The sequence below is a fragment of the Aulostomus chinensis genome, chromosome 12, assembly GCF_037954235.1.
Source record: "Aulostomus chinensis isolate RoL2024-O1b breed Wild chromosome 12, RoL_Achi_v1.0, whole genome shotgun sequence".
NCBI lineage: Eukaryota > Metazoa > Chordata > Actinopteri > Syngnathiformes > Aulostomidae > Aulostomus > Aulostomus chinensis.
The window spans coordinates 17,810,342-17,836,734 of NC_141331.1; the positions used below are offsets into that span (position 1 = coordinate 17,810,342).

The 26,393-nt window shown below is 42.6% G+C and overlaps 2 protein-coding genes across 3 annotated transcripts in view; both read left to right on the forward strand.

The window, feature by feature from the left end:
* Nucleotides 1–25,175, forward strand: part of LOC147252324 (FERM, ARHGEF and pleckstrin domain-containing protein 1-like) — a 60,492-nt gene extending 35,317 nt beyond the window's left edge. The window contains exons 3-27 of one of the 2 annotated variants that reach the window (XM_086220596.1): nt 1,252–1,356; nt 1,460–1,502; nt 2,278–2,356; nt 2,727–2,824; nt 3,160–3,274; nt 5,687–5,834; nt 5,952–6,047; nt 6,360–6,523; nt 6,619–6,687; nt 6,776–6,851; nt 7,234–7,447; nt 12,580–12,767; nt 13,354–13,443; nt 15,337–15,470; nt 16,313–16,394; nt 16,480–16,717; nt 16,801–16,931; nt 17,068–17,136; nt 18,101–18,190; nt 18,478–18,560; nt 18,862–18,974; nt 21,205–21,341; nt 22,327–22,434; nt 23,783–23,934; nt 24,028–25,175. In XM_086220596.1, coding sequence (XP_086076722.1) covers nt 1,252–1,356; nt 1,460–1,502; nt 2,278–2,356; nt 2,727–2,824; nt 3,160–3,274; nt 5,687–5,834; nt 5,952–6,047; nt 6,360–6,523; nt 6,619–6,687; nt 6,776–6,851; nt 7,234–7,447; nt 12,580–12,767; nt 13,354–13,443; nt 15,337–15,470; nt 16,313–16,394; nt 16,480–16,717; nt 16,801–16,931; nt 17,068–17,136; nt 18,101–18,190; nt 18,478–18,560; nt 18,862–18,974; nt 21,205–21,341; nt 22,327–22,434; nt 23,783–23,934; nt 24,028–24,109 — 2,904 coding nt within the window. In that variant the 3' untranslated portion in view covers nt 24,110–25,175. Of the gene's footprint in view, nt 1–1,251; nt 1,357–1,459; nt 1,503–2,277; nt 2,357–2,726; nt 2,825–3,159; nt 3,275–5,686; nt 5,835–5,951; nt 6,048–6,359; nt 6,524–6,618; nt 6,688–6,775; nt 6,852–7,233; nt 7,448–12,579; nt 12,768–13,353; nt 13,444–15,336; nt 15,471–16,312; nt 16,395–16,479; nt 16,718–16,800; nt 16,932–17,067; nt 17,137–18,100; nt 18,191–18,477; nt 18,561–18,861; nt 18,975–20,293; nt 20,458–21,204; nt 21,342–22,326; nt 22,435–23,782; nt 23,935–24,027 lie in introns of both variants that reach the window. The other variant, XM_086220595.1, reaches the window with a different exon arrangement.
* LOC147252325 (uncharacterized) lies at nt 7,465–12,564 on the forward strand. Its single transcript, XM_086220597.1, has 2 exons — nt 7,465–12,160; nt 12,255–12,564. Exon 1 carries the CDS (start codon nt 7,528–7,530, stop codon nt 8,434–8,436), a length of 909 nt encoding a protein of 302 aa, XP_086076723.1. The 5' UTR covers nt 7,465–7,527; the 3' UTR covers nt 8,437–12,160; nt 12,255–12,564.
* Nucleotides 25,176–26,393: the final 1,218 nt, after the last annotated feature.

Genomic DNA, 26,393 nt, shown 5'->3' on the forward strand with positions numbered 1-26,393 from the left:
TTCCAATCAGCCGCGGCCTTACCCATCTCTGCTTGGATCACTGACAGAAGATTTAGAAAGCTGGATATTAGAGTGCGCTATTGTGTTTAGCTCCGTTTTCTCTGGAGCAGAAGAATTTATCCAGTTGCCTCTTACCAAGGGATGTGTGTGTTTGGTGAGGGCATGTTTTGGCTCCTTGAGGACTCCCTTGTGATGATATGGAAACAGCTGGTCTGCACTCGAGGAGGATGCCCTCTGTGTGTGTGTGTGTGTGTGTGAGAGAGAGAGAGAGATGGCACTTCACACAGGGAGGACCAGTTAGGGGAAGGGATGGGCTTGTTTGGCGAAGATTATGGATTCGGGTGTAGAAGTGTAAACCCTCTCACTAAGCTGGTAGAGCTTGAGTTTTAATTCTTTAAGCTTTAATAGAAACACAGATAGTGTTATTCTCTGCATTTGAAACACTGCACAGGCCAGTCAGATTAGAAGCTGTGTGAAGGGGGATACTTTTAGTAGCCTAGCAACCTACTGTCCTCTTGTGTACTAGTAGAGGAGAATTTGCTTCCTTGAAACATTCTCAGACACAAGCCTGGATCATTACCCACGTCAGGGGGAGCAGCTACTATAAACACTCTGTAATACACTCCACACTTGTGCAAACCAGTCACGAGGAAGCAGCCGGGCAGAAACCCTCCTGTTGTGCACCCAATAGAGCTCTGTGTCTCCTCAGGGCGCCCACAACAGAAGAACAGTGGAAATCCTTGACATTTATTTGACCTCACATCGGAAAGTTTCTTTCTATCATCCCAGAGCAAGTATTATTCTAAAAGTGGGCTGTTAAAAAGTCTTCAAAGTTTGTACTGCATGCAGGGCGAGTGAGGACGGAGGTGGTCAGGATAGTGTGTCAGCCACAACCTGTACATCGCCTGACAGCGATGGAGTGAAAACAGAGATCAAAGCTGAGGTCTAACCCGAGTCTAGCTGCAGCTTGGAGGCTTTTTAGTGGAGCCTGGTTAGAAGGGAGGAGGTTAGCTGGGGTATTTAGACCTCTCCTCCATTTGGGCACCATTAAACCTCCAGGGCAACAGAACTCTCCTTTGTTTCGGCCTGTACTTTAGTGTTTGTCATTGGGGTGTCCTGAAGTTCTGTGAAATGTCACATTGCGTTGAACCACTCAAAACAAATCTTCTGATTAAAAATAGAAATGTGGGCATGGACGTAAAACCTCTGCGGAGTGTTATTTTAACCAAAGTTATTTACATTTATTCACAGCAAAGAGCCTCAGGGAAGGTGCTGTTTGACCTGGTGTGCTCTCACATGAATCTCATCGAGGGCGATTACTTTGGCCTGGAGTTTCAGAACCATCAAAAGATGGTGGTGAGTAAGGAACAAAGTGAAACAGATCATCATTAAATTTCCCAGAACTTCGTGTGAAGTCATAATGATGTTGTTTTTTTTGTTTTTTTTTCTTCCCTCACAGGTTTGGTTGGATCATATCAAGCCGATTATCAAGCAACTAAGACGTAAGTGTTTCAAAATGTTTTCTCTCCATGCATCTTTGTCTCTGTCTTGCTGTTAGATTTGGAGGTGAAGCAACCCCATTAAATCTGGTAGTGGTTAAGTTAAGGGGAAGTTTGTTTCAAGTGAATCCCTTCATTTAAAGAGGAAGTATATTTATGATAGCTCGCAGGTTACCAACCTTTCCCTCCACGCACCACTGATGATTTTAGCAGAGAAAGGTGTTTTAGTTACTTTCAGAACAAAATTTGAGCCTTAATTTAATCAAATCCCTACTGCATTTAGAAAACAAGCAATTTAAGACGTATATGATGTCATCTTGGGAAGACGTAAGACGGAATGGTTTCATACTTTGTACGAACCAGCGTCGTAATTTCAGTTATTTCAGCATTATTTTTAACCGTTTATTGCGATTGAGTCAAACTAAAATATAAATTGGAACCGCTAATTGAAATGTGTATCCGGGGATGACGCTCAAGCTCTCTGCGCTGTGTTCTCCTCGCATCGTCTCACTTCTGACGTCAGGTTTATCATTTTTACCGCCTCTGCATAACGTAAAGGCACCAGACATGACAGCGTTAAGTTCTCTGACCGGACTTCCATCAGCACAGAGCCAGCATTAGTGGTTATTTCTGGTGATGGTCGGTGGTGGAAAGAAACAACCGCGCTTCACCTAATGTAAAAGATGTACTTCAAATGTGCACCAGTCACGGTGGACAGGTTGGTGACTCTCGTCTTTCATCTATTTCTGTTGTTTTAAAACTTGTCTCTCCCACGCAGGGCCGAAGCACACGATCCTGAGGTTTGCTGTGAAATTCTTTCCTCCGGACCATGCCCAGCTACTGGAGGAGCTGACTAGGTGAGCGTCTTTCCACATCATTACGTTCACTTCATCTCTACATCATGTGTGTCTTCCAGTTGGCATTTGAGTAAACATCTTTTAAATGATTTCAGCTGTGGCTGAAAGCAATTGTGGAGGCATAAAACACCATATGCTCTGGTTCCCAGAATGTTTATTCTCCCCCCTTGGCTATGCGATTCACACGTCATGGCTGCCATGTTTCTGATTTCGGATTCTGTACGCTGGATATGTGTGTTTTTCACAAGCGAAGAATGATAATTATATGTGTTCTTAGTTGCTTATTTGGCATCATGTCGAAGTCTTATTCAGATCAGCTATCATACTGTACTTGTGTTAGTTCTCACACTCGTAAATGTTTTGTATCCAGGTACCTGTTCGCCCTCCAGGTCAAACAGGATCTTTCTTGCGGGCGCCTGACCTGCAATGACAGCAGTGCAGCTCTGATGGTCTCTCACATTATGCAGTGTAAGTCCCTCATGAACGTCTCCGAAAACTCTGTGAAAACACAGTTAGTGCACATCATCCATCACTGCCATACACTCCAGCTTATTGGACATGAATTATGTCTGTTTTACTGTGGATAACTTTTAGTCAGAGGCCTGACCATAATCCTCCAGCAGTACTAAAGAACATCCACACACACACAGATTGTGGTGCTTTCCCAGTAAATACTTAGCATTTCCTTAACATATTTCTGAGTTATTACCATGGTGAAAGTTTTAGTAGAAAAATGTCTGTATTTTGGAGTAGTTGTTTCCACTGCTTTTAGCAACAATAACTTTTCCATCTTAACTTTTCAGCTGAGATCGGGGACTTTGAGGAGAGCCAGTGCCGGTCACACCTCCTCAACAATAACTACATCCCAGATCAAGTGCCCCTGATTGATAAGATCATGGAGTTTCACTCCAAGAACTTGTGAGTAACTGAACCGTGGCTGGGCAGCTCTTGATCGCTGGCTCTGTGTTGTTTTGACCCCTTTCATACTGTAGTAGTTTTATTTCAGCTGTGTTTATTTGATCCCTGCAGCTGTAGCTGAACACAAATAATTCTGCTCACTCAAGTTGTTTGGGACCTTGTCCCACTGGGGTTTTTTGTTATGCCGGTGACACATACAGGAAAGCAGCCGTTGAATAAAGGGGTTCCTCAGAGTGCTGTACTTAATCATGTATTAGAAAAGCTTTGTAAGTCTTTGTATGCTATTTTATAGCTTTGGGCAAGAGCTGGACAAGGGTTTGTTTACCATAAAAGGTTGCAGTTCTCCCCCAAAAAGGACTTAAATATCATTCAGCCCACCAAATAAATCCCAAAGCTGCCAGGTCTATTTTTAGATGTGTGTGGTGCACAGGTGTGTGTGTGTGTGTGTGTGTGTGTGTGTGTGTGTGTGTGTGTGTGTGTGTGTGTTCTTGTTCTTAGAATGAGGACATTTTTGGAAAGTGAGGACATTTTAGCCGGTCCTCACATCTTCAGAGGGCCGTTTAAAGGTCAAGACTTGGTTTTAGGGTCAAGGTTAGAATTGGGTTCTGGTTAGGTTTAGGATCAAGGTTCGGGTCAGGCAGTCAGTTGAGATGGTTAGGTTTAGGGTGAGGGGCTAGGGAATATAATACATCAGTGAAAGTCCTCACAAAGATATAAGTACAAGGGTGTGCTCGAGTGCCCACATGGAGCTCTACTAAGAGCAGATTACTGAAAGCTGTCCAGACCTCTTTCTACCTTCGTCCCTTGAAATCTCCTCACCACTGGACAGTTTTGAATATGAGCCAAAACTTAACCAACCGTCTTCGTCTCACCTCGATGCAACTTTGTGCTGCGCCAGTGATGAACACGCAGTGGGCGGTCAGCTGCTACATGATGGAAGCTTTATTAGATTTGACAACTGTCTTTGAATGGTGTTTTTCCCTTCTGAATGGCTTCTTAGTGGATAAGTGAAACAGCAGTTCCTCTGGCTCAGTGCCATGCTGAGTTCAGGCTCTTATTAATTACCCCACAGAGGAAACTGGAAGGCTTCTCTAATAATAAGAGTTAGAAAGTTAGTTAGCATTTACAGCACCCTCCCAAATGTTTAACCACAGCTTTAAAAACTCAGGATAAAAGTAGTACAAAACAAGTCTAACGAATTGTGCATCTCACACAGGGCAGGTCAAAATTACCTTGTTAATTCTGTTGACTGATTTACAAGAGCAACATACAGGTTAAAGGACAAGGCGGGCGTTGTGTTTGTTTTTTATCATCAATAAATCCCATGAAAACACGATTAATGCAACCCTCTAACTCTCAATGCCGGTCTTGTTAACAGCCGTTAATTCGTCTTGGACACATAATTAAATATTCATGCAGTTTTAGACGTTTCCTAAAACATCAGGTTTTAGAAAATAATACTCAAGCTACCAGAGCGAGATTGTGTCCCGCGCCACATCACTCGGGTGAAAAGGAAGGAACTGGCGAGCTTGCGATTGTGTACATCTCTCGCCAGATTGGCAGAGGGGCTGAAGCCGCTAAAGTCTAGAAAAGGGGCGAAACAGGCCAAAAACAAAAAAAAAAAGGTCCTGTTTTACAGGCTGTGGATGAATACACGTTTGGTTCACTAGCAGGAAGAAGCTGTGGTGAAGATTGACTCCAACAAGTTAACAGGGTGGGATTCATTACTGATTTCCTGAATCGAAGTTTTTCCGATTCTGAAGGTCTGAATGCGATTCCTTTTAATATCAGTTCATTTGGTGGTATTTCATTGTCAGTATCAAACTTACATTGTTGTAAAAGGTCTTGCTTGTTTGTTTTTTGTTTTTTGTTTGTTTGTTTGTTTTACAAGTGTTGCAAATTGTTTGCAAAAAGCTTTTTTACCTTGACTGTAGATGCCTTCTCCAGTGCGGTTGATTCTTGCTGATGTCAAGTTAAATATTTTGGGAGATTTGAGGTATTTCCACAATGTTTTACAAGTAGTTTGCACATCTTGCATATGGCCTTGCTTCTGTCCAGCTCTTTTTCAATGGTCCAATTTTTTTTTGAATCTGAAATGCTGCCAGACATCTACCTTCAGGCCAGGTGGTGCTTTCAGGGTAGCAGTTTCAGTCATGTTTTGGTTCACCTGTCCCTCATGTGGACAAATCTCATAGCCTGGTCTTGGAAGACGAGCAGGGGGTCACATGAGACAGAAGCAGAGGATACAGAAAACAGCATAAATGTAGTTTAATTTAGACTCCAGTGGAGCATTAAGGCATGCCAGACTCATATACGTCATGATGATGTTTGGGTATTTTCTTGAGATTTTGTTGACAAAATGTAAAGCATCAAAAGTCTTTGACTTAAACTGGTGTTTTTTTACATCGTTAGGGGTCAAACACCAGCAGAATCAGACTATCAGTTACTAGAAGTGGCGCGCAGGCTGGAGATGTACGGGATCCGGCTCCACCCTGCCAAGGACCGTGAAGGATCAAGGTTAAGCCTTGCTGTTGCACACACAGGCGTCCTGGTCTTTCAGGTCAGTCAACCTCCTTTGTAGGTCATCCCTTAGACTGATCCTTTCGTTTCTCTGTTCACTTCAGTCGATCGAGTTGGTTGCAAAGTTTGTTGTAAATAGTATTTTTCCTTACTGCAGGGACACACAAGGATAAATGCCTTCAACTGGTCCAAAGTTCGAAAACTGAGCTTCAAGAGGAAACGTTTCCTCATCAAGCTGAGGCCAGATTTAAATGTAAGTAAACTGAAATCCCCCGTGGGACTGTATTCTGTTGTTCAAAGAATGTATCAACCTTTTGGGAAATATCTTAGCTTAGAGTAAGTAAAAGCATACTGCCATTTATTGCACAAAGCTAACTAGCTGTCAGCTGGTCTCTGAGGGTCTCGGAGAGGCGCAAAGTCGTATTACAAGACAGACTAGTATTCAGGAGCTCACAAGTGGACTTTGACTTAAGAACGAATGATAATATGCTCCTGAAGAACACTGTATGAGGTGCAAAGCCTGTCAGTGGTTTGTGTATTAAGTTGTGTCTTTGTGTCTCCATAGAGTTCATATCAAGACACTCTGGAGTTTCTGATGGCCAGCAGGGACTGCTGTAAAGTTTTCTGGAAGATCTGCGTTGAATACCATGCCTTCTTCCGCCTCTTTGAGGAGCCTAAACCCAAACCCAAGCCGGTGCTGTTCACACGTGGCTCCTCTTTTAGATTCAGGTGGAGAGAGCTTTCATTTTTTCATTTTTCCACTTACTACAGCTCTGCCCGGATAGTGTAGCTCATATTATCTCTCCTTGTACTCGTCTCTGTAGCGGACGCACACAAAAGCAGGTGATTGATTATGTGAGGGAGTCTGAGTTTAAAAAGATCCCCTTTGAAAGGTAAGGACTCCTGTCACTTTTGACATATTTGGTTCAGGAAAGGGAGCTCAGAGTGTGTAACACTGACCTTCAACATCCTGTCTACCAGGAAACACAGTCGGGTCCAACACAACAGCCGCCTGTCTCCTTTGCCTTCTCCACGCCACCATGAAGTGCCAACAGAAGTGAGTGTCTCGGTGTGTCACAGCATCTAGTCTGTCAGCTTATGAATATCATGATGGTCAGTGAAACTGGCCTCTGAAAGAAAGCTGAAGTAGCACCACAAAGGAATGTCAAAATCTGCATTGTTGAAATAAGTTGGAAAAATAACCTTTTTTCTGAAGCTGTAAGTGTATTGCAAAGAGATGTATCCAAACTTCTCAACATCAGTCAGATGCAAGAGGAATGTTTTTGTACACCTGGTAAAACCCTGATCCTCAAAAGTTTGAAATTCCACAGGGTACCTTGAAGTTGGGCATCATTATTTACCAATACACACTTTTTCATTGAATTTAACATGATAATGATGAAAATTTAATCTAGAAATGCTCTCTTTCCCTACCTCAGAGTGGTGCTCCCGGGGACAGAGTCGACTCTTCACCCAGGCGTCATTGGAAGGAGTCAGCGCTGGTGAGTTCAGAAGACCCCTCGGCGTCTCGGATAGCAAGAGCGAGCCCATCTCACCAGAGGAACGGCCATGAGGACAGGACAGGGTCCGTGTCCAGAATGGAGGAGACAAGAGGCTCAACACGACCGGCCCACCCAGAGCACCTGGCTACAGGTTCAGCATCTTGGGCTGCTAAAGGCAGCAACTCTCCTGTTCATTACATTGACTTCAGTGATATAGACGGTGATTATGACATGAGCAGGGACCTAGGTGGGTGGATGACCCAGAGCTACAGGGAACAGGCCATGCTTCGGCGCCCGTCTGGCTCTGGAAGCATTAATGGGGCTATCCAAGCCCAGCAGGAGCACATTTTTGGTAGGATGCGGTACAGGGAGTCCCCTTCCTCTTCCAAACCACCACTTAACATGAACTATAATGAGTCTTCCAAGCAGGCACTCCAAAGGTCTCACCAAAGTTTTCTCAATAGCCCTGTGGTCATTACTCACAATAGAGAATCACACAGCAGCAGCAGCCCCGTCACAAGCCCTCATGCTATGGGTTCAGCCAGTGTCCCCAACACTGCTATGGTGAACACTTTGCCTCAGGCGGGCTCCGTCAGCCATGTTGAACAGAATGGCTATTGCACTGTTCCCCCTCACTTTGACGAGGGTCGATTCTCCCCTCTCCCAAGCCGCTCTCATCGCTTACGTAAGCTTCACAAGGGGCGACGCCACCCTGTCACAGACCAAGACCTGGAAACATCATCACTGGGACAAGAACCTCGTCCTGTTCTGTCTCGGGCTGAACGTATGGCTGCTCTTGAGCGCCGCATGGTGGCTAATGGCCTCTCAGCCCCTGGTAGGTCCAGGACCAGCCCAGGGAAGAAGCGCATAGGACAGGCTGGTGTCACACATGTCGGAGCAGTTCAAATGAATGATGGCTGCAGTACTACTGCTTCAGAGTCCAGTGAGTCTGAGGGGGAGACCAGTAGGGGTGACTGCAGCAGCCCTCTTATGTTTGGTGGTCCAGTGGAGGCAGAAGCCAAGTCCATGTTACCTAGAAACAAGTTTTCCTTCGGTAGCCTCCAGCTGGATGAGGAGGCAGATGAGGACACTTGCCAAGTCTTCAGTGATGAAGAGAACGGTCAGATATTCAGCTGTTAGGAAATGTTTGGAGGTTATTTTGATGGAAAACATGTCCTTTTAGGTGATAGTGTATTTTTCTCAAGAAACCACTCGGATCTCTACGTTAACAATGGCCTTCTTTGGCCAAACATGACCTATTAGAGTCATGCCTATCTTGCCCTCTTTTACTGGCAGGTATTTCCCTTTGATGGTTCAGGGTTTTGGAAGCTTTACTTTTCAGTCTCCCGGTTCTTTGATTATTAACATATCCCTTCAAAAAAATAACACAAGTGCCATGTTGGGTTTTTTAAAGGTGCAATTTGTTGTCTTCTGAATAAGCCAGCACTCCCAATCAGTTGCCCCTTTTAACAAGGCCTGCCCGGGTCTGGAATATTATGATAATGTCTCATCATCTGCGTAACAGTGCACATTGCCAGATGTGGCTGCTGAACCAGGAGCAGGGGTAGGAACAGTGGCAAACGAGTCACTGTGTCAAGGGGCAGTCAGAACACCCCATTGTGTCTAACTGTCAGGACAGAATAGGCACAACACTCACAGTTGCTCACTATTGCCCCTTGAGGAACAAAGCTGTATTACAAGAAATACCAGCGCTAGCTTTTCCAGGCATTTACAAATTATCCCTTCAATAGCCAGGGATTAAATCTGCTATGCATATAATTTTAGTGAAAAAAAGATCATTCCAGTTGCACTTCTTGCTCATATTCCTTGAGTTTATGAGGCTTTGACGTTAGAATGAATTCTTCAACACTGTTTGCAGAGTTATCGGATGCTTGGTTCCATTTCTAAGATGCCTTATGTCTTTGGATAGGGAAGATACACTTGGATTTTGATTCATAAATGTCTGTAAAAAGTTGTCAGTTGTCTATTTGAAGGTTTGACAGTACTAGTGAGTTTTTATACTGCTTCCTGCAAACCTAACATTGTCCCAGTCTCTAAAATGATCTGTGGATGTATCATTGTGGTGGGGATTTTCAACTGTATAGGGAAGTGTTGGTAACAGTCATGTCTCGTTTGCTTTTTTAAGACTGTTGATGGTACATTGGACACGTGTCTGATGTGTTCTGTTGTAGTGGTTAAATAGAAACAGAACGGTGACAAATTGATATATTAGTTGCAAATATCAGTTTAAGCATCTGATGTTAATGTTATTGGTATTCAATACAGTTTGTTTGTGGCTCTCTCTGCTCTAACTTGAAACGGAAACCTTCAAGTCCCGGTTAAACTGAGGTGAAGGTCTCAGAAGTACTTGCGCTACTCAGAAACACTTTATGGCTCCTAACCACTGACTTTCACAAAGCACGTCCACAGTACAACACGGCGGTTATAGCAGACTGAGCACCGGAGACGTGAAACAGGACCCGCGTGACTCATCTCAGCTGGTCTACTTCTTTTCTTTCGTTCTGCTTCACCTTTGTGTTGCCTAACGTACGTGTCCATGCGTGTACATTTTCAGGGTTTTGTTCACATGAGACTAACAGCTTTGGTGTCCAAACATTTTATTTGTTTCCAAAGATTTAAGACATTGCTATCTTTCTGATGAAATGGCACTGCACTTTGTTTTCCTTCTCAGTTTTCTTTTGCACGTCTGTCCTTCATTCATATTGTTTTTGTGATGATCTGTATTTCACATGTCTGTTCTTTCTTTTTTCCCCTTTCTCCTTGTCCAATATCAGCACTTGTCTGTCAGCATGAAAGTGTCATTTTTTTTTAATCTTTTTTTTTTTTTCTTCTCCAAGCTTGGGACTGCATGTAAACCTGATCTGTCACTCATCGTGCGTGTGGTGGAAATACAATCACGCCACCAGTGGCTTGGTTCCTGTTTCTGCAAAGATCCAGCTCACTGTTAATCATTCAGAGAGAGAGAGAGAGAGAGAGAGAAGGGGGGGCTTGGGAAAATGCAGGAAAATGGAAGCAGGTCTTTATATTTGGCTGTGCGTGCGTGCGTGTGTGTGTGTGTGTGTGTGTGTGCGCGCGTGCTGTATCTGTGAAAGGCAGTTTAAGGGCAACACCTCAAAGCACCAAGTCTCTCTGCTCATCCATCACTGTCGACTGCTTTCACTGAGCTTCCAGACATTTCTAGCACTGACATCAAGCACCATTTTCTCTCTGGGAGGTTTTTTTTTTTTTTTTTTTTTAGATTAAGTGGCACTTAGCTGGATTCTTTTAAATTCTATGGCAACAATAAATTTAAGAGTTAGCTTGTCGATTGGGATGCACGATTTGAACTTTTTTGTCAATATCTGATACAGTGATATTTTTCAACTGACTTGGATAACAAATTATATTTTCCAATATCAATGTTATCTATATTAAAACAAGTTCATTTCGTATTCGTATATAGTGCTCACTGAAAAACAGGTCTTGACTACCAAAACATTTGGAAAAGCATTCAAATCCTATATTTTAACACATGGAATCCTCGAGATGCTGACAAATGAAAAGAAATCTTGAACGACCGACATACCGAGATGATATTATTGTGCTTCAGATCCGCAAGATTTTGAAAAAAAATCCGACTGATATCGCAATATGCTTAACGACATAAGAGGGAATGTTATTTTGTCACGTCATTTTCCTTATTTTCACTGAAAAATCTCATTAAAATGGAAATTGCAATGAGATCTGTATCAAGAACGATCTTCTCTCAAATCTGCAGAACAGGCAGGACGTCTGTCGCGCTGCGACGTTTGAGTTCAAACTATATTTTAACCCAAAATTTTCTTTAAAAAAAATTGCCCAATTTTCAATTTGAAAATTGCCTTTGTCAATATTGTTAAACTTGTATTTATCGTGCATCCCTGATTATCAGACATGAACAATGAGACATTTACAAGAGGGTTAAGTACCTGGATCCCTGCAGTTTTAGGGAGCTCTCTCTGGTGCACAGGGTCCCCCGTAGACCTGACGTCATCGTCGGCATGTGAAGAAGCAGACATTTCTTTAATTTCGAATCCGTGTAACATAGAAGTGCGTGTTGGCTCTTCAGATCTGTGGGGGTGTGACTCGTGTGTGTTTGCAACCACTGATGTCCTTCAGGGTGTGTGTTTTTAATGCATGCTGCTCTAAACCAGGACCGAGGCGTGACGCCCTCCTAGTGGTCTCCTGCCACGCCAGCTCTTTACATGTATGTACTCTTTTTACTTTCATATTGCAGAACTCACTGGGAGCAAAGCAGAAGAATCATGCGTCTCTAAGATTGGGAGCTGAGTTATAGAACAGTGCATTCATTAATATACAGGCATTTTGCCACTCACTTTGTCGCTATTACAACTGATTTGTATTCACTGGTTGAATAATTAATAATCTGCCTCATTACCAGGAACAGGAATCATGTCGTGTCCCACAAGTCTTGATTTTAGACGACTTTTTTGTTTTAAATTGGGATTTTACACAGATTCTCTTCCACACATCATCAAAAAGCTCACTGGAAATTCTTTTTTTTTTTTGCTGTTCTCAAGATTGGTTAATTTAACCATGTATATATTTTACAGTAGAGTCAATAAAGATGACTTATATGAAGTGAGATTTCAGAATATTCTTTTGTAGACCTTAGCATTTCCCTCCTCATCCTCCCTGTAGTTTTGGAGCAAACCTGTAGGTGTATTTGTGGTTTTCACTTCCTCTCTCTGTAGTGTTGCTACTAAACTTGAGTAACCCCGTGTGCGTGTGATCATGACTGTGTTTGTGCTGACACGCCAGAGGACAGCATAGAGAGCGATACGCACCTTTCTGCTAAAACATAGTAAGTAAGCTCAGTGGAAAGTGTTGAGACACAAATTAAGCTCATGCAGCCCAGTATGCATCTTAGCGTGTGTGTTGATTGATATTGCACCAAGGCTGCCAGAGCTGTCCGGACTCTACCGTGAGTCACTGCTGATTTTCCACTTCCTGGAGGCAGACGGCCCAGCTAGACATCATCATGTCTCTGTGCGTGGCCCAGGAGGACTGGGATCCTGAGTCAGCTCCTGTTAAGATTGCTGCTTTCAGTTTTGCCCTCTTACATTGTTAGTTCAAGACTTAGAAAATGTCACTGGTGTTTTTAGGGTTAGCATGAATATACATATGATTTCTTCACATGATTCTTGTCTGTCCAGAGATTTCGTGTCTGAATCCCTTTAATTGTGACTTTGTTCTCCTGTAACTGCTGTTGCTGATTGGCAGGAGTGGTTTCTAACAGCCCGTACCTGTCGGCGTCCTCCGGTCAGTTACACGGCATGGTGAATGGTCAGAAGTCCATGGAGCTGGGCAGTCACAGTCCAGACGGCCGACAACCCTCCCCCCTCACCAGCCCGCTGCTCAATGACGCCTGCAGCGTTCGCACGGACGATGAAGACGAGGTTCGGAGGAAGGTTTGTGCACGATAATTACTTTAAGATGCTTTAGCGTGCTGGTTTTTTTTTTTTGTATAGTTCTCCAAGTTTAGTCACATACTAAAAGTAACTTATTCTGAATTATCCACTGAAACAGAACATGCGTTTTTACATTAAATCAACCTGGAGAAACGGGGTCCACCACCACACCACCGACTCAGAGATCATAGTTACCAACCTCTGAGGTTTGTTTGTGGGCATAGTGGAAAAAAATGAGAGTAAGAAAAATAATCATTGCAAGGCCAAAAATTACAACTTTTTCCCACAATTTAGTAATTTTGTAGCCACAAGGTACAACTTTTAGGTCAGCATAGATATTTTTAGGCTATAATTCACAACTTTTCCTGAATTTAAGTTATTTTGAGGTCACAAGATATAACTTCTTTCCTCAATTTAACAAATTGTGACCGCAAGATATAATATTTTCAAAAATGACTAAGTTGAGGGAACAAGTTATATCTCATGGCCTCACACTATATCTAAATATTTTCCTGTCTCTCTCTATGGCCACTCCAGGGCTCCATACACAGTCATCACTCTCCCTGTGTGTTTTCTACCTCTGCAGAGGTTCCCTACAGATCGGGCCTACTTTATCGCCAAGGAGCTGCTGACCACTGAAAGGACGTATGTGAAGGACCTGGAGGTGGTGACGGTGGTAAGACAGCCAGAGTGGGCCTGCCAACATGCGGCTCCACTGTTTGTTTTCTCCTTCGCTGTCCTCTGGGGAGAAAACATTGATTATTCCGGTTAGCTGCTTCATCGCAGAGCGCCCGCCAAAACACGGAGGCAGGCAGGGTATTGTGGCAGATGCGATTACATTTTGTATTCATTCACCACACTTGCTCTCTGAGATATATTTCTGTCTCACTCAAGGCTGTGAATACTACACCGTGTTTCATTTTAAAACGATTTACAGTGGCTCTGTTCCCTCCCTATTTTAAACTGTTGCTTTACATTTTTCTGGCTGGGCATGAGCGTAATTTCATTTCCTATTATCTCAAAGGAAATGCAGCAGAAAAGCTATACTATTAAAAGTGCGGCACCAATCAGACTTGAATGAAGGAGAAGGTTCTCTCAAGGCTGCTGTTCACTGATGGCTTTAAAAGCTGCAGCTTTTTCATCTTTTAATTTTGAGAAAAGGCTTTCACACATCTCATAAATATTTGGGTTGGCCCGTGCCCTCATTCTTGTTTCAGCTGCAAGAGTGCTCGCGTGCGTGTGTGTGTGTGTGTGTGTGTGTGTGTGTGTGTGTGTGTGTGTGTGTGTGTGTGTGTGTGTGTGTGTGCTCGCGCGCGCGCGCGCGCGCGCATGCTGCCTCCTTCTCTAGCTCCTTCTCTTCCCATACCCCAGTCATTGCTGGTGAAGTCATCTGAACACCAGCTGTTGCCCCTCTGGCCGTCTTCTCATGCCCCTCTAGAAGCAGCGGCGTGTTCTAAAAGCCACTTCCCTTTTCCATCACATCACCTTGATGCAGCTATTTTCTGCCTGCTCGCTCCGACCCCATCACAGGCTAACCTAGTGAAACAGCAGTGTTTAGAATGATTGACTATTGATTCTTCCATTCATTCCATGGCAATTAAAGGATTTAAGAGATGTTGCACGGCTGAAGTACAACAGCAGAAACAAAGACGGAAAGGCTGAAGTGTTCTGGTTAAACCCGCATTAGCGCTGAATTGACCCGTGTCGTTCATGTGATCATCAACTGTGCTTGAGAGCTTCAAGCTCCTGGTTAAGACATTAAACCACGAAATGCTGCTAAATGTTTTATTTGTTAACCATTCTAGTTTTAATACATTAAAGTAAGCTTTATTTCGTTGGTCTGTTCTAGTATTATTCTGTGGCGTCTGTCTTTCCCTTCAAAGTGGAAAACTTTTAAGCCGTCAAAGATTTGTAACTTCACCCTAGAACAGATGTTCATGCTTCGCGATGATCTTTCCAAAACTATGAAGTGGAAAAGAGAGATGTTATTTATTCTTTTACAGCCTTATAACTAGAAAGGTTGATGATTGATTGCTGGGATTTTCTCATGTATAATGTGAGCTCTGTCTGACTGAGGCACGCTCACCGATACCCATCCCCCTCATTTCACCATCTATCAGAGGACTTTCCAATCCTGGAATTGTGATCGGAACAACTCTTGTGCAAAAGATTTGTTTTACATCGTTAAGGATTCATGCGTTCATGGAAAAACCAGGCAAAAGTCATGGAATTCAAAGTTGGCAATTTGCAATCCTGGAAGTTTTTGAAAAATAAAGCTGCAAAAGTCTTGGAAATATGTTGAGATGATTTTGCAGTTTTAAAGAACAGCAATAATAATGTTCAAGAAGAAAAAGCTCTAATCAGTGTCAGTATTGGACTGAAGCTGAAAAAATGTTGTGCAGCGCAGCTGGTCATTATACGCCGCTAAACTTGGAGTTTTTGTTTTTGTTTTCTATGGCATTTCAGTGATTGTGTGATCAAATATATCCCCGAAGTTGTGGAAAAGTCATGGGAATGTGTCTGAACCGCGACTGTGGCACTGACTGCATCCCTACATTGATGTTCTCAGTCTTTCCAGAACGCTGTGGGGCAGGATGAGGCGACTCCAGACTCTCTGAAGAACACTGTCCTCTCTACGTTCGAGCCTCTGCACAGTTTCCACACAGGTTTTCTCAGGGAGGTGGAGCAGAGACTGGCTCTGTGGTGAGTACCAGTCCCTGTAGGGTTCAAAACATGTTCACTTTTTAAGTCCAATTTTCACAAACTTCTCTTTTAATGAGTTTTATTGGCATTTCGTCTGAAAGAGCAATCCCCAGTCCTTTTTAGATGACCTCAGGAGTTATCATCTCCATGGCAACAGTCTTTCTGCACCAAAGCGGGCTTTTTCTTGCCTGTGGGTCTCTGCTGTCTGATCTCCTTAATGATGTTGTGCTTTATCTAACACACAGACTGAGTCGTGTGCACACACACACACACACACACACACACACACACACAGAGGCAGACAGTGACGCATAAAGCCAGGCTGTCAGAATTTACGGCCATTGACTGCAGACAGATAGTATTTTTATTACCACGCCTCTGTCGGCCTATATTGTTAGAACTCCAAATTAAAGCCGACCTTAATATTCCAGTCTGATAGGAACTGCACTCAAATGCAAATTTTTCTGGCACTGTATGTGTCCCTTTTTTATGATTTTGCGCATTGAAAGCCGTAGCAGATATATAGCTTTGTTGTTGTGAACATGATTAGAAAGCTGTCTGTTAAATAAATAAATAACATATTCTGAATGAATCCACTCAGAGCGGCTGATTATTTCACCTCTGAGGGGAAAGTTACGCTCAAGGGAGACACCTGCTGGTGGATTTCTTCCTTCATTATACGGCTCTCACTAACTTCATTGCGTTTCATGCACAAGGTGACATTTTGCTGAATAATCAATGAGGTTTGGTTTTGTTTTGTTTTTTCTTTTCTGCAGCTCAGTTGATTCATTACCTGTGTACAATGGCTTCATAATGTTTCGGAGATGTTTATCTGTTTTTAGGGAAGGACGTTCCAATGCTCATATCAAAGGGGACTATCAGCGCATTGGAGATGTGCTGCTGAAGAACCTTCAAAGCTTGAAAGTGGGCAAAAACTCTCAATAAGTTTCTGTTTTATAGTTTTGCTCTGTGATTTGTGTGACATTCTCCAAATTAAATCCGTCCACAGCCGCTGACAGCAAACTTGCATAAGCAGTCTGAAGTTCTAGTGGAGCTGGAGAAGGCGTGCAGGGCGTCCCGTAAGGTGGAGGGTCTCTGCAGGGAGTTTGAGCTGCAAAAAGTCTGCTATGTCCCCCTTAATGTCTTCATCCTGCGGCCGCTGCATCGGCTCATCCACTACAAGCAGATCCTGGAGCGTCTGTGCAAACACTACCCAGCTACTCATGTGGATTTCAGGGACTGCAGAGGTACGACGCTTCAGCCTCGTGTTCATTTGAATGTATGTTTATTATTTTACGCTGGTTTTAATTGATTTGACTCTCCCTGTTAGCTGCTCTGGCTGATGTGTCTGAGGTGGTGGAGCAACTCCAGGAAAACATCATCAAGATGGAGAACTTCCAAAAGCTTCTGGAGCTGAAGAAGGATTTGATTGGCGTTGACAATCTTGTTGTTCCTGGTCGGGTGAGCTTAAAAGAACACACACACACACACACACAAAAACCAGACTTCTAAAAGATTCTAATTCCAAGTCGATTTTACGTATTACACCATCAGTGGCTGTGTCTAAGATATCTGTATGTTCTCCCTCTTTTCCTAGGAGTTCATCAGGTTTGGCTGCCTTAGCAAACTGTCTGGAAAAGGCCTACAGCAAAGAATGTTTTTCTTGGTAACATCTTACTATATTTAGATAAGGTCATATCAATTACCTAAATTAAACAAAAGGGAATATTCCGTTCTGATTTATAGTCAATCTTGTGTTTACCATGAGTTATTTATGTTCCCTCTTTGTCATTCACATTTATGTTTAATTTCAGGTATAATTGTCAGACATCTTTTATGGCCTGTTTGAAACAAAATGTTGCAACAGAACACATGAGCAGAATACAAACAACATAAAGTAAAAACATGTGCTGTACACTGTTAAAGCTGTGGTGTAGAGCATTTGTCTCCACCCTGTGGCAGTAACAGGTATTACAAACAACTGTTGCTAGCATTCACATCATAGTCTCCTCCGTAGCCTCATCTGTCATTGCCGTTGCAGCTGTTGAACTGTAAAACCCGCATAAAATTACTCATTTCAGTATTAGTATTTAATCTATTCAGTCTAATGATATTGGGAAAGTCCAGCAGAGCCACATGAGTACAATGTTCGTCCAGAGTCAGACCACGAGAATGTCTCAACAAACCCAAACGTCATAAAAATACAAGGAGATTTACTGCCGAGCCTAATGAGTATCTTGAGAACATGAATGTCCCCCACATTCATTTGTATTAAAATATGCACAATAGCTTCGATTATTTGGCAGTGTATTAATAAATGATGCGTTTATTTTTGAAGCGCTTTAGAGTTTGTATGAGTTCAATGAGGTACAGCAGAAGTACGACTTTTCTATATTTTAATTCTATTCTTACACATTTTGTAAAAAGAAAATAAACATTTACGTTTGGGGAAAAAATAGATATTATTGCAATGGTAAATAAATCTAAGTTGTAGGTGCTGGAACATATGTGTTGATGTAGAATTATCTACATTGTTAATTTGAGTCTCAAAAAACAAATTTGTTTTTTGAAAGGCTGTTCATTTTCCTTTTCTGCCTCCTTTCTTGTTTTCGTGTCTTTCCTAAAAATAGTTCAACGACGTTATTTTGTACACGAGCCGAGGGATGACGGCAACCAATCAGTTCAAAGTGCACGGGCAGCTGCCGCTTCATGGCATGACAGTAAGTGTCTCTCATCTCAACAGAAAGGACTGTCACTAGATCCTGGTTACAGCCAATAAGCTGCAGCAATCGTTTATAATAGCAGCTCTTTCAGCATCTGAGATCGCACACACACACACACACACACACACAAACATGTGCGCGCACGTGCATACATGCACTCTTCCAGGACAGCTACACATGTTTAATCCTCCCTCTCTCCCTTCGTCTCTCCTCTGTCTGTCTATTTTGGTCTTGGCTGTCCTAGATATGCCTGCTCTCTGATGTCTTTCTGTGTCTTCCTCCAGATCAGAGAGAGTGAGGATGAGTGGGGTGTGCCTCACGCCTTCACCCTAGTGGGACAGCAGCAGTCTGTGGTGGTGGCAGCAAGGTAAGAACCCCTGATGTTAACTCATGGTGGCAGCACCCTGTGCTGCTTCCTCTGGAGTGTCGAGATTTTGCACTCTCAACTTGCAGAAAAATCCTGAGTTGTACAAAAAAAGCACACTTCTTCTCCTTCAAGCTAACATTTCGCTCATTCAGGTTAAGTGGCTTCCTGTCTTTTTTTGGCAGGACACTTGGACAAACACATGTTAGCAGGAGGGTTTCAGGCCGTCCCTCCATGACTCGCAGCTGTTTTACTCTTTCAGCGTATTGAGCATCCGATCCATTTTGTGCGTTTCTCTCCGTAGTTCTTTCACAGAGATGGAGAAGTGGATGGAGGACATAAAGACGGCGATAGAAACAGCAAAAACCAGCAACGGGCCTACATCTGACCTGCTGACCAGCAATCTGACCGACAGCAGTAAGTGACTCCACAAACACACTGATAATGTTGTATTTATGTATGATGTAACAACCTGGCCAAAGTACACACGGAATCCCTCAGCAGAACCGGGGCGGGATTTACATGAACCCCGAAGACGCACCATTCACACTCGCCAGGAGGTGAGCCGAGCCAAGTGCGCATATACATACTAGGAATTTAGTCGTTTCCTGTCTTGCACCTGTTGACACATGACGTGGTAAGATGTCCTGTGGAGGGAAGTCGTACCTTCTTCCCTGTAATGTTGCTGCTTGCATTCACCTCACGACCTTCCCAGCATATTCCTGCATTGTTTCCAGGTCTTGAGGATGGAAAGAAAATTGATTCAGACTCACATTCCTACATGACTGAGATGGACAGTAACAAAGTATATTTACTTGAGTGTTGTATGTGTTATGTATATTGTATGTACTACACTACATTACTATGGTGTGTGTGTGTGGGGGGGGGGGGGGGGCACTTTACCTAAGCAGGATTTTTCCTTTTTTTTTTTTAGCAATTTGCCATGAAATTGTGTCGCCAATGGAAAAGAAGCACAGTTGATACCTAATTCCATTCCCTGACAACCCAAGAGCGTTATATGGCCATTCCTATTTGCCGTGGGTAGTTTCTGAGAGCTGCACAGTTTTACAAATGCGTGTAAAAACAATACAGAAGTGCATCTGATATTTTTAAAAAAAGTACTTTTGAAAACATCAGTATTTTTATATCGCGCGCGCACACACACACACATACATATGTGTGTATGTATGTATGTATGTGTATATATATATATATATATATATATATATATATATATATATATATATATATATATAAGCATGTATCTAAATGTACAATTAGTTATGTGAAAAGAAGACAATAGTTTAACAGTGTAGAGTGTAACATGAAAGTAAAGCTGTTACTTCAAATGTACAGTTGTTACTATTAACAGTGAATAGGGAAGGATAATCAGCTTGAGTTTATAGTTTTCAATTTATTCAGCGAAACTAATAGATGTCATTCATCACTCATCAGCCGCCTGCCCCCCCCCCCCGCACATCTGCACCAGTCAGGCTCATAATAGAGGAGACCCCCCCCCCTTGATGTTTTTGCAACCAACTACAATGACAAGCATGTGATAGTGACAACATCAGGGGAGAGCAACACTCCCACGTCAAACATGAAAACACACTAATCCTGATTAATCTGACAGATGTGTGTTGATTTGTGAATGAGCTCACATTGTCTGTGTTTTAGCCCCCCCCCCCCATCCCCCCACTCATTGTCTGGCAGTAACAACCTCCTGACTTTCCCAGAATGCCCTGATGAGTCCTCGGTGGAGGCGGAGTCTGAGGATGACATGACAGCATCACACACCTCCCTGGAGAGGCCCACTCCTCACCGTGGTAACACCATGGTGCACGTGTGCTGGCACAGGAACACCAGCGTGTCCATGGTGGACTTTAGCGTAGCTGTGGAGGTACCGGCCCAAGTTCGAGCTCAGAACCGACCCTCTCCCACCTGCTTCGTTTGCCTTCTTTCTCTGTTTCTGAGTGTTTGCTGTTTGTTGATTCACTGTGATGATTTTTTTTCTGAGGGAACAGCTTCCCTCTGTGCGACGGTCCAACCTCATTTCTCTGCTTTTCTAAATACAGTTTTCTACAAATGAACAAAAAAATAGGAGAGAAAACAAATATCAGAGAAACCTTTGATTCAGATGATCTGATCTGCCTCTTTTTAACAACTTCAGGTGATTTTCGCTACTTTTTGCTAAGAGTCCCAGGAACCTCCAGCCGTAAACAGGGAGGATGCTGTTCCCACCTCTCCCTCTTTTGGCTGACAGCAGCCAACGTGATGTCCTTATCTTAACTCAAAACTGTGCCTTCCTCTGTGCTCCCCTCCTCCTCCTCCTCACCCACACTTTAAAGAGAGCAAGCATCCTTCACTACCAGAACTGATCCCGTTTTGGGATGTAGCCTCTCCTTACAATCCAGCTGTGTCCTGATCCAGTTCTGCTCTTCCTCCTCTGTCCTTGTAACGATGTCCTCTTCACAGCCTGGACTCACCATCGGCCTCCGTGCTTCTCCCTGCCACTGCATGCTTGTGTCTCACCTACTCAGCCTCTGTGTTTCTGTCCTTCCCTCCCTGTCTGTTTTTCTTTCTCTCTGTCTCTCTCTTTCTCTCTCTCTCTTTTCCTCGTGCGTCTGTGCGTCCCCCCCTGTGGTAGAGGACCCTAGTCCAGTCAGTGAGAATAAGACCCCCCTGGTGGGGCCCCCCAGTGGCCAGGGACCAGTGCCTCTGTGTGTTATCTGCTGGTACCGTGTTCAGAGCCTCTCCTTTAGTGAAGCCTGCAGGAGTCTAGAGGTAAAGGAGCCAGACAGATGAGGAGAGGCCCCCGTGTGTTTGTCTGGAAGTTAGACAGTAATTTCTAGACATAAAACTTATAAGTGCTTGTAGATACATTTGTGACTCAGAGCTTCAAAGTCATATTGGAATCTCTTTCATAATTAAATTGTACCATAAGATCCAACAATTGCTTTAAGTCTTGATCAGGCCCCCTGGTGAGTAATAATGCTACTACGGGTGGGCCGCAAAGGGTCATCGACCAAAATAATTGGTTTAATTAAAAGTTTAATTTTCAGTTCATATTATGGCTTGAAAAAAAATTGAGGAAGAATTATAATTTTTTTTTAACGGCTAACGTTAAAATACCATGATTAGACTTTGCAATTTCATTTTTAAAAAAAATCAAATCAGTGTTAAGGTTTTTGTAAATATAAATTCATCTGCACACATCAGTTTTGGCTGGGATAAGCTTTTAAAATATTTAATTTCAAATAGATGGTGGTTAATGTTTCAGTAAATGAACAGATGCATATTTTAAAATAGTTGTATTAGATCAACAACAACAACAAAAATCCTCAGCAACAGTAGATGTCCAGTTTACTTGGAAGTGCAAAACAATTCATTTAAAGGATGGTGCTGGTCTTATTCTGTATTTCTGCATCTGTGAAAATGGGTCACATGGTTAATTCTAAGGCTTAATATTTAGGGGGGGGGGGCTCTTTTCAGCTGTGGATTCATAAATATTTGGTGCTCTAGTGATTATTTCTATCAGGACAGTGTTGGAGAGTGATGTCAAAATAATCTGTTCCTACCTTCGTGCAGCACTCACCGATACGTTAATGATAGTTTTTAAAGACCAACTTGATAACTTTACATTTGATGTGTTTGTATTGAGAAAATCTAGAATATCACCAGGCTCATCCTTTAATCTCTTAAATCAGCGCGTTCTTGTCCTCGGCGTCATCGTCTCCCATGTCAACCCTGCTGTCTTTTGTTGTGGTAGAACCAGCTGTCAGGAAACCTGCTGAGGAAGTTCAAGAACAGCAACGGCTGGCAGAAGCTCTGGGTGGTGTTCACCAACTTCAGCCTGTTCTTCTACAAGTCTCATCAGGTGACGAACGCTCGCTTTTCACCCCTGACGCTCTTCGTCCAGTGAGGACGCGTCAACCTCAGACCTGAATGACCTCATCGCAGGGGAACACCTTCGGTGTTCACCTTCCCCTCGCTTGAGGGCATCGCACCTCTGTGTAGAAACTCAGATGGGTGTGTTACAGAGGGCACTGGTGGAATCTCACACTCTTGTTCCTCTGGATTCATTCCTGAGAAAATGTTTGCTGGCTGCAGACGGTGTGAGTCTGATTATGAAACGAAACATAATCGATAGAAAAAAAACTGAACGGCGCTGAGACCAGCTGAAACAGCCTTTGGAGAACGTCTCAGTGCTGCGTGGTCATGCATGATGAGGTTAGAAAGGTGGGAAATAACATTGGAAGGAGCTAATAGATAAATAAAATACATCACTTGGAGAGAACAAACCGACCTATCATCTATTCACACACACACCGGTCTCAAATACTTACATCCTTGTGCGTACATGACAGTATGTTATTGGAACACAAAAATGTATATAAATCTAATTGTCTTCCGGCTGAAGAGAAAGAAATGAAACCAGATATTAATTTATAATGTTAATCTTGATTGATTCACTAAAAAGTGGGTTTACTGGTGCAACGACACCTGAAAGCAGCCCAGTACAACTACAGCCTGACCCTCTCTGCAGCTCCACTGCAGCAGCCGGGGTTAAAGGTCACAAGGGTGGGGCCAGCGCGGCTTCATCACTTTACCCACCCAGACTTGTCCTGTCGCTCCTCTAACCATGAGGCCACCCCTCGCCTTGTGATCAGTTATTACGAGATGACAACACGAGTCGTATTTTGTTTTACAAGAAGCAAAAACTACTGGATTTTGATACTTTTGGTCATGAATTGTTTTTAGAGGTGAACAATGTGACCAAGGATCTTGAATAAAAGGGTTTCAGAATAAAAGCTGGTTTTCAACTCAGCCGGACCGAAACAGGAGCCAGGAATTTTAATTTTCCAGAATTTCAAAGGATCTGAAATTTACATATGAAGGATAAAAATTAGAAAGATTTAGGTTCAACCAAAGGACTTGTGGAAGGTATCCAAAATGAGAGGCTCCAGGAAGAAATTGTTATATTTCTGGAACAATTGTAAGAAAACATGTAGGAAACTTGGTAAACCTAAAAAAAAAAAAAAGGTTCAAAATTAATTTGACAAGTATTGAAATTTGTGATTGCATTAGTATGGAAGTGAATAGTTAAAGAGATACTTTGTGAAGTTCCCTAAAAAATGCGCAGTACACTTATAACCTCACTGCTGTGTTGCATTGCAATTTGGTTTGGAATACTAATTAGAATCCTCTCTCAATCCTCTTTTCAGGATGATTATCCACTGGCGAGCCTTCCTCTGCTGGGTTACTCCGTCACAATTCCCTCAGAGACCGAAAACATCCACAAGGACTACGTCTTTAAACTGCATTTCAAGTCCCACGTCTACTATTTCCGATCGGAGAGTGAATACACTTTCGAAAGGTGAAGAATCCCTTTTTTTTGTTGTTTTTGTTTTGGTAAGGCAGTTTTGTTGCTTCCCTGATGTTTGGAATTGAATCTTTTTCCTGTGTGCAGGTGGATGGAGGTCATCCGCAGTGCAACAGTCCCCTCCAGTCGCGCTCGTGTCCTGAACAACAAGGAGTCCCACGCTCACTGAGGTGGTCCGCCTACTTTCCACACGCTGTCTCGCTCGGGTGGGCATCTGCCCCGCCCCCTTGGACTCTTTGCTTTTCTTTCTACACATATCTGAGACATTTGTACATGTGTTCATGCACATTTTTGGTGCTTTTTAATGCTTTAATGGTGACACGTCCGCTGGTTTAGACTGCATCAAAGACTGCATTTTTACTCAACTCTGAAACCTCTTTTTAAGGATGTCATTTTGTACTGTTTTCTAACGGTCTGAACCACTTCCTATCTTTCTGGTTTTACATGCTGCCATTTTTTTTTTAATTTTTTAATTTTTAAAGAAGCTGATATAAATATTCAGCCTTTCTTTCTTAGATGGTTAAACTATCACGGCATTGTCATAACATTTTTGTCTACATTCGATGGAAAAACGGCTGCTTTGAAAATGTCCCGCAACTTCAGTGCCAAAATGATTTCTATCAATGTTCCGAACTTTTAGATGCTATTTTGTTACATTAAGGGTGAAGAGTGTCTCCTGTACTGTACACAATGACATTAAAAATCATGTAAAAACAGGCCGCCCTTTAAAACTCAATGCTCTGCCCGTTGCAGTGTGTTCTTGTGTGATGAAAATATAAAAACTCCTCTGTTGTATTAAAGACCCTCCAAGGTCGCTGCCATCAACACTAATAACATTTCAAGTAAATACTCTATTTGCGGATCTTTTCTTGTATGAATACATCTTTTTGTTTTTTGTTTTTTTTTGTCAACTGTGTACGAGAAAATGTGGGACGTGTTCATAATCGTCGTATTATGAAAGTAAGTGTAATTGAAAGCTTTAAGGATTGTGTGAAATAGAAAACCTTTCAGTTCCGAGCACCGTCGCCCTCACTGAACAAGGCTGCCTCCCTCCTACAGATCTTTTTATGGGTCCAAATGAATGGAAATATGCATTTGATAGGGTTTTGCAGTGAAGCTTAAAGGATGGAAAAACTCGGTTCTACTGAGAAATGCAGTGGGTTTTTTTTTCTCCAGACAACAGAGAGCTCTTTGGAAATGAAAGCAATAAAAAAAGACTTATTCAAATTAATGTTGTGTTTTGGGTATTTTTTTTTTTTTGCTTATGGCACCATCACTTCAGTACAGTAGCTCCTTCCAGCTGTGACCAACAGATGGCGTCGTTGGCTCAGTGGAGCTTCTACACTGACTTGCCAATATACCACTAATGGGTAGAGCCTCGAGATGGAGAAAGCGCCCTTGAATGGTTCATTGATTCATTCTTCTTTACCCCTGCATGCCAAACCAATCAGTTTCCTTTGAAATGATGAGAATAGAATTTCAGCACTGCTTATGTGCAACCTTTGTTTTTCAGAATCGTCTCTCAGTTACATCAAATTTTATCATGCTGCCTACACTTAAAAATAGTTTGCATCGGGAGGCATCATTGGACCCCCAAGTGGTGTACAGGCAGTAGCCCAAAAACCCCTTTTAACAGGGAAACAAGACAGAAACCTCCGGGAGAGCCACAGAGGAGGGATCGCTCTCCCAGGATGGACGAACATGATTTAGCAAAAACAGAGCAGATCAGCAAAGTCACAACATGAACAACTTTTGATTAAAAGGCATTAAATGTAATTTATAAAATGAGACGCGTACATTGAACAAGTACGGAGGCCATAGCGCCCCATTTACACCTAGGAGACACCGCTCTGAGGGATGTTGGAGAAGCAGCAACTCATGTCTTGAGAACCAGATGTATGGGGGGGGAGGGGCAGATATTCATATTGGAATTGTAGTGTTTAGTAAGAACCATCTATTGTACAATGCAAACATGCTAAATATTCTTTTTCAATTCTAAAATTCAAGTGCAGTGCACATTGTTTGAGAGGCTGCGGGATGTTTGATGTAAAATAATCATCCTGTCAATCCCCGCCTTTGATCTCAGATCTCTTCTATTCCTTGGGCCCTTTGTCTGATGAGGTGCTGAGCTGTGTGACTTAAAACCTCTTTGACAATCTCCTACTTAGACCTCCGTCATTCTAACTGTCACCCCATCATCTTTAACCTTCTGCTTTTCTACCTGCTAACATATTTGAATACACAAACATCGTGTAGAAAGTGTACTTTTACTTTTGTTACTTGAGGAAAAAAAAAAAAACCTGTCAAATCTCTCCGAAAGGAAAATTTGGATTGAGTTTTCTGCTAGAGTATTATTTTCTCAGGCAATTTCTACAGATAGATAGATAGATAGATAGATAGATATGTGCTTTATTGATCCCAGAGGGAAAATCAATAAAATGTAAGTAAAGTAA